General features: G+C 42.1%; 1 protein-coding gene across 1 annotated transcript in view; it reads left to right on the top strand.

The window, feature by feature from the left end:
• Nucleotides 1–6,821, top strand: part of sardh (sarcosine dehydrogenase) — a 64,676-nt gene extending 57,855 nt beyond the window's left edge. Inside the window, 4 exon segments of the mRNA XM_084324959.1 lie at nucleotides 2,319–2,487; nucleotides 3,420–3,492; nucleotides 3,498–3,554; nucleotides 4,120–6,821. Coding sequence (XP_084181085.1) covers nucleotides 2,319–2,487; nucleotides 3,420–3,492; nucleotides 3,498–3,554; nucleotides 4,120–4,248 — 428 coding nt within the window. The 3' untranslated portion in view covers nucleotides 4,249–6,821.
• The last annotated feature ends 430 nt before the right edge of the window (nucleotides 6,822–7,251 follow it).

The raw sequence follows: 7,251 nt of genomic DNA on the forward strand, positions 1-7,251 counted from the left end.
TGATATTAACACTTTGATTGCCCAAGGTTAAATTCATGATATACCATCCCTTGCCAGCTCTATTTAAAGGATAACTCCACTATTTTGGGAAATTAGCTTATTTAACATCTTCCCTGGAGTTAGACAAGAAGATGCAATACCTTTTTTGTCTCTGTGCGTGCATTTTAGCTTTGGGAATAGATGCTCCGTTAGCATAGCTTAGCTTCATCACTGGAAGTGAGGCAGGACAGTAGCCTTACAGTGCCTTACAGTGTATTGCAAGGTCTGACATTGACCAAACTTGATATGCATGACCTTGGTGGGCTCTAGGTCAACTCCTGAAAAGGGGGTCAATGTCAGACCTTGCAATCAAAAGTTAGGGGCGCACTGAAATTATGGCAAGGGTTATTAGCCCCCTAACTTTTGATTGCAAAGTCTGACATTGACCCCCTTTTCAGGAGTTGACCTAGAGCCCACCAAGGTCATGCATATCAAGTTTGGTCAATGTCAGACCTTGCAATACACTGTAAGGCACTGTAAGGCTACTGTCCTGCCTCACTTCAGTGATGAAGCTAAGCTATGCTAACGGAGCATCTATTCCCAAAGCTAAAATGCACACACAGAGACAAAAAAGGTATGCATCTTCTTGTCTAACTCCAGGGAAGATGTTAAATAAGCTAATTTCCCAAAATAGTGGAGTTATCCTTTAACATGGAGAAGTTCCCCTTCTTTGCAGGGCTTATAACTTTTTTAATTCTATTGCTAGATTGCCATTATTAGGGCCCATTCAATGTCCTATATGTATGTTCATGGTGTAGCAACGTTAAACTTTTTCATTCACATATTCATACTAAAATATGGTCTAAAGTATAAGTATGTTTTCATCTCTTTCTGCAGCTTTCTCCAGAACGTGATTTATAGCCCCAAATGCATTATATTGATGATCAAATACAGTTTGGTAGGAATCTGTGCGAGATCAAAAATTTCAACTGGACGTACTTCTAGAATTTACTACACGTCATCTGATGTTGACCGGATGGGCGAGGGGGCGTTTATAATTCCGTGGGCAACGTTATACCATTCATCTAATGTGGGTCATATGTTCATCATAGCAGTTTATATCGAACACGGTAATACTACACGCTAAAACTCACCCCAGTCTCCTCGGGCCGTTGGGCGATCAGCGTGGAGTAGACGTTTTCGATTATGGGATGTTGAAAATAAATGCCCGATCTATTCCAGGTTGTATAATAGTATACGTCCAAATCATGTTGTTTTTTCGAGTTATTTCCACCGATCGATGTTCACTGTGTGAAGACAGAGTCTCTCTAACATTAGCGAGTGCCCGGACCCCATATGGAGTGAGTCCTGCGGTTCAAAGGTTGATATCCGGTTTCGATCTGCCGATCGGCCACCAGATGGCGCTCTTGAACCGCTAGAGGGTTGAGAGGAGATCAGCACTGTGTGTGTCAAGGCTCCGGAACGGAAATATGATTTCGATCACAGATTTTTGAAATATTGATATCAAAGACGAGTTACGGCGTCCTCGGCAACTTGAGCATGGCGGGGAATGACGAGTTCCGGCGTTTTCGCAGTTAAAGTGTTAAACTTTATTTATTTCGAACCTTTTTGAAAACAGGACTTTATTATTAAAGTGGCATTTAGTAAAGGAAAAAGTTAGTTTTAACCCACAATCTCACACATATCCCACACACATATGTATTTGGTTTGGAAGATACTGAGAGTTGTCCTCATGTGAGATCATGAGGACAGGATGCTGAATCCTGGTGCTTAATTTCAACCCAATGAAATGCTGTAGATGAAACTAGACCCGACGTATGTTGGATTATATAGTTGCAGAGCCATGCGATTTCTCCCCCACTCACACTAGTGCCACCAAGGCAAATAGGAACACACACTTCCCCTCAAATCTAGCCAATATAATGTTAGATCAATGTGTTAGGCTGGCAACAGCCCAAGTTGTGGGGAAACTTTATATTATGCTTTCTTTTCTGTATTCTCTATATAATTTACAGACTTTATGTTGACATAAATGACTCTACTCACTGAGAAAGTTGGACGCAGCAGTGCCACTAGTGGAAAAGTTAGTCTACAGCTCTGCTCAAAATGCAGTAAATTACAATGTTTCTGAACATAAAAGCACATTACATTTAACTCTCCTTCTTTCCTTCTCTCCCTACACCCCCTCTCTTTGCCCCTCTCTCTACCACACACCCCTCACTTTCTTGCCCACCTCCATTTTATCTCTTGCTCTTAATCTCTCTCTCTCTCTCTCTCTCTCTCTCTCTCTCTCTCTCTCTCTCTCTCTCTCTCTCTAGGCTACAGACATTGGCATGCTGACCTTCGCCCTGACGACACACCCCTGGAGGCGGGGCTAGCCTTCACCTGTAAGATGAAGAGTTCCATTCCGTTCCAGGGCCGTGATAGGCTGGAGATACAGAAGAAGGAGGGGCTTAGGAGACGCATTGTGTGCTTCACTATTGACGAGTAAGTGTACAGCTGGGGCAGTGAGTGTCTGGCCGGGGCAGGGAGTGTACAGCCGGGGCGCATCATTACTTTTACCAACGGATTTCCAGTTCCGCGTTCGCATTCTGCGATCTGATTGGCCACTGACGTTTCTGGTCATGTGGTCGTGTGACGCCTGTTTCTATCACTGGTTAAGCTTAGGCACTCTTTTCGAAGTTGGTTAAGGTTAGAGTTTGTCTTAGAGCAGGGCGATAGACCACCAGCCCTGATTCCAAACTCTAACCTTAACCAACTTCGAAAGAGTCGCCTAAGCTTAACCAGTGATAAACTAGGCGTTAGGTAGTTTGCAGGCTGTTAGAGGTGGAAATAGGCGCAGAAACAGGCGTCACGCGATTGGCGCACATGTCACATGACCAGAAACGTCAGTGGCCAATCAGATCGCAGAACCGGGGGCAGTGAGTGTACAGCCGGGGCAGTGAGTGTACAGCCGGGGCAGGGAGTGTACAGCCGGGGCAGCGAGTGTACAGCCGGGGCAGTGAGTGTACAGCCGGGGCAGTGAGTGTACAGCCGGGGCAGTGAGTGTACAGCCGGGGCAGTGAGTGTACAGCCGGGGCAGTGAGTGTACAGCCGGGGCAGGGAGTGTACAGCCGGGGCAGTGAGTGTACAGCCGGGGCAGCGAGTGTACAGCCGGGGCAGTGAGTGTACAGCCGGGGCAGCGAGTGTACAGCCGGGGCAGTGAAAAAATAAACTGATGCAGAGTTCTGGGTGTGTGTGTGTGTCTGCATGAGTCATATCGGTTGTTTACGCTAGAATGTGGTCTAATACTCATTTTGAGAGTATTTTCTTTGACAATTTCCAATACAATTTCATTGTTCCATACTGTGTATCAAATCTCTCTCTCTCTCTCTCTCTCTCTCTCTCTCTCTCTCTCTCTCTCTCTCTCTCTCTTTCAGCAAAGTACCAATGTTTGGTCTAGAGGCAATTTTCCGGAATGGCGTTCCCGTCGGCAGCCTGCGGCGTTCCGACTACGATTCTTTGTTGACAAGATCATCGCATATGGATTCATCCGCAACCCTGACGGTGGAGTGGTGAGGACACACACACACACACACACACACACACACACCCTGAACCCCTGACTCCCGACAAGCAGGCTGGGCGCCTTGCATGGTTTCCTCCACCGTCTGTGTATGTGTGCGAGTGAATGGGTGAATGTGAGGCATACGTTTTAAAACACTTTGCATAAAAGCACTATAGAAAAATACAGTCCATTTTCCATTATTACATGTTCCCTTGAGACACACATTCATGTAGACTTTTCACCAGACGGTGCAGAGTGTAGGTTCAGCCAGTTTCTAGCCCCCTTCAAGAGTCAACCAAAAGCAGATTAGAATGTGATTCAATGCAGCTCCATGTAATGCTGGTTGCTTAAGGACACTTTGACAGGGAGTTACTGTTTACGCTGACTGACTCGTAAATGACTGAACTGACTGTCAGCATGGACTGGTCTGTCGGCCGGGACAGTAATTTCACTAAGTGTGTGCTTTAATTTGTCATTCTGTTCTCCTCCTCCTCTCCTCCTTCTGTCTGCTTCTCCCTCACCCCCCCTCTCTCTATCCTGCCCTCTCTTTTCTCTCTCTCTTTCTCTACCAGGTGAGTCCTGATTTCATAAGGAGTGGTGATTTCACCTTGGAGAGGATGGGCGTGACCTACCAAGCCAAGGCCCACCTCAAGTCTCCCTTCGACCCAGAAAACAAACGTGTCAAGGGCATCTACGATTGAAGAGGACCATGCGAAAAATAAAACAAACGTACCTCGATCAGTGACGGGTGAGGCTGAGAGGAGGCACTTGGTTTTATACACCGCTCCTCCACAACCAGGGGGTCCTGAATGAATTCCAGAACATCTGGTTCAGTTCTAAGTGGTCCTGGGAGTACATTTGCAATCTGCCAGCTTCTTTCTTCTCCTTTGATTTTTAGAAAAAAGAACAAGCTAATTCCTCAATTGTTATCCCGATAGCAAAAAAAATTCCAGGTACCAGTTTGAATCTGGATCAAATGTTCTGTGGTGTAGACGGTTTCAAAGTGACAACAATAACATTCTAAAAGGATCTAAATGTATTTCCTGTTGCAAAGTTTGCTAATGCAGTAGTTGACAGGAAAATTGATTTGGGTCAAAACTGTTCCCTAGCAACAGAATTCCAGTGAAACCATCTATTGTTTCTTCTTGGCTCAATGTTTGAGGTGTGTGTTTGAGTGTTCTCATGTGAAGTGGAAACAAGGGTGTTTAAAGTGATTTGGGTCAGGGCACGGCATGTTCAGATACAACGCAAAGAAAAACAATTGTCTTTTTGACAGCTGATAATGTGAAGACATGTTAGAGAGTTTGCATTGTTGACATTGACAAAAACTACCTTTTTAAATGTAACCTATTCAATATCTACAGTATAGGATACAGAGCATTCATAGCGGTCTGTTTCGTATCCATTGTTAAGATATACCTGTATTAACTCCATCTTGCCTGGTCATTTTCTCACTCGAGTTGAAAATATTTATACTAGAGCAAAGCCACGTCTGTTCGCCTCCGTTCTCGTCAGTCAGTTGACTCTGTATGCATTCGCACCACCTCTCGTTTCACGTTGTATCTGAATGTACTCTATAAGGGAAATGTATTGCCACCATGTCAGGTCAATGCTACACCGCCGAGACCAGTTCCAGAGTACTTCATCTTAGGTACGGGCTGATATACAGACCTTTCTCAAACCTCACCCTTTTTTCTTCAATACTCTTATTCAAGCCTGTTATCAGCCCAGTATCTGACACAGGTATCTGATGTCTAGTCAATGAAAATAACACTATCTTGGTTCTGAGATTCTTCTGGGAAACACAGCATATTTATATAGTTAATACACTTTTACAAGTCCTTAAACGTGCCTCATGTCATGTGAAACATATTAATGCCAATGCTTACATTGTTCATATTGAGAGGGTGTCAAATACCTTTGGACCCAGATCAAGTATTGGTGCCTGTAAGTATTGCAAGAAGTACCTTAACGATTGGTATACGTCTTAATGATGACTGTAATTAATAGTGAAGATAGCAAAATAGTGTTCTATGAATTCCATTTGTTTACATAAACATCTAAGGTAATCCTTGACTATACCGTATACATAATGAAATGGTCTTAATACATGCTAACAATTATCAAAAATGTTTTGCCTTGCTTTGTAAGAATGGATTTCTAACTTTAGATTTTATACTATTTAACATAAACATATGAGTAAAACGTACAATGTCACTGGCGCACAGAACCTTGATAAACAGACGGCAACTAGTGGCTTCAGTCCAGTCGGTGGGCTAAAGTGCAAGTTATAAAGTATAAAATTATAAACTGCACATTTCACCCTTGTATGGGTGTTGATTAATAACTGCTACTAATTGTTGCTGCAAGTTCAGCATAAACTGTTTGCCAGTTGATTCCGTATGATTTATCAACTCAGCCTTGAAACCTATTAATCATTTAAATGTGTTTTTAAGGGAGTATTTTAGACTGGTGATAATGTGAGTTATGTGAAACAGATTTATAAAACACTATCACTGTCATTCTTATACAATAACCTGATTGTACATTTATTTTATTTTTTTAATACCATACAGTTTAGAATTGTTTGTATTATCTGTTGCAGAAGCTGTTGCATATGGAATTACCAATGTGAAATAGATTCATAGAAACAGATTTGGCCTTACACATTCGGAAGTTGATTGTATTGTTTTATTTTTTTACGCAATACAGTTCCAATTATTTTCTCTAGAGCCTATCAGGACTTGCAGAGATCCATATGGAATAAGAAATATAAAACACTGTCGGTCTTAATAGGTACCCCCCCCCCCATGCAGTTCCTCTATATTTTTTTATTGTCTTTTGTGATATCAATATGACATACGTCCATATGAAATGAACAATGTGACAGAAATGTATACGATGCAATATTATTCCATCTCCCGAGTAAGAACTTGCGATTGTAACGGGTGTTTCAGGTTTGATTCCTCAGTGCTTAAGTACTCAGAGTATTGATTTGCTGTGCGGACGAGGACTTGATGATCACTTGCTTAAGAGAAAAACATGACCGTTTCAGAGAAAGAAAATCACCAGTAGAAGGATATGATGTTTATTTAATATTTATCCTGTTTACACTTGACAACCTGTCCAAAATCATTCACTTACCAAATATGCTTAGATTTGTTATTTTTTTGCTGCTAAAAATGTATTTATCAATGAACACATGTACAAACATCGAAGCAGATGGGTCGAACACATGGCTGTAATGAAAAATAAAAATGGGCATGAAGGAAAATTTTTGTTCAATGTGTTTGTTTGTTTGTTTTTTGGTTATATGGGATTTAATGCCCAATGCAGCGCTGAAAGGTGTCAGAAAAGTGTCATATACTGTATGTTCCCAAGTAAAAAGAAAAAAGTATATATATGAAAAAGAAAAAAGTATACTAAAATTGTGATAAATGTAAACCTCTTGGTCGAGCCTGGGGTGTGGCTAGCAGTAGCAATACCTCTCTCCTATACCCACTGAAATCCAAACCACACATCAGACAAATACAAAAACTGTAAACAAAGTGCAATACCATGTTGTCATATTGTGCCTAATAATAATAATGCATTTAATTTGAAGGCGCCTAAAAATGATTGATGTGTTTTTCAAGTGTGGTACTACTATCCTTAGGTCACAACATGGGTAGTTGCCTCTCTGACACCACCTACCGAATACCCCG

The sequence above is a fragment of the Notolepis coatsorum genome, assembly GCF_963971535.1.
Source record: "Notolepis coatsorum genome assembly, chromosome: 11".
NCBI classification, from domain to species: domain Eukaryota; kingdom Metazoa; phylum Chordata; class Actinopteri; order Aulopiformes; family Paralepididae; genus Notolepis; species Notolepis coatsorum.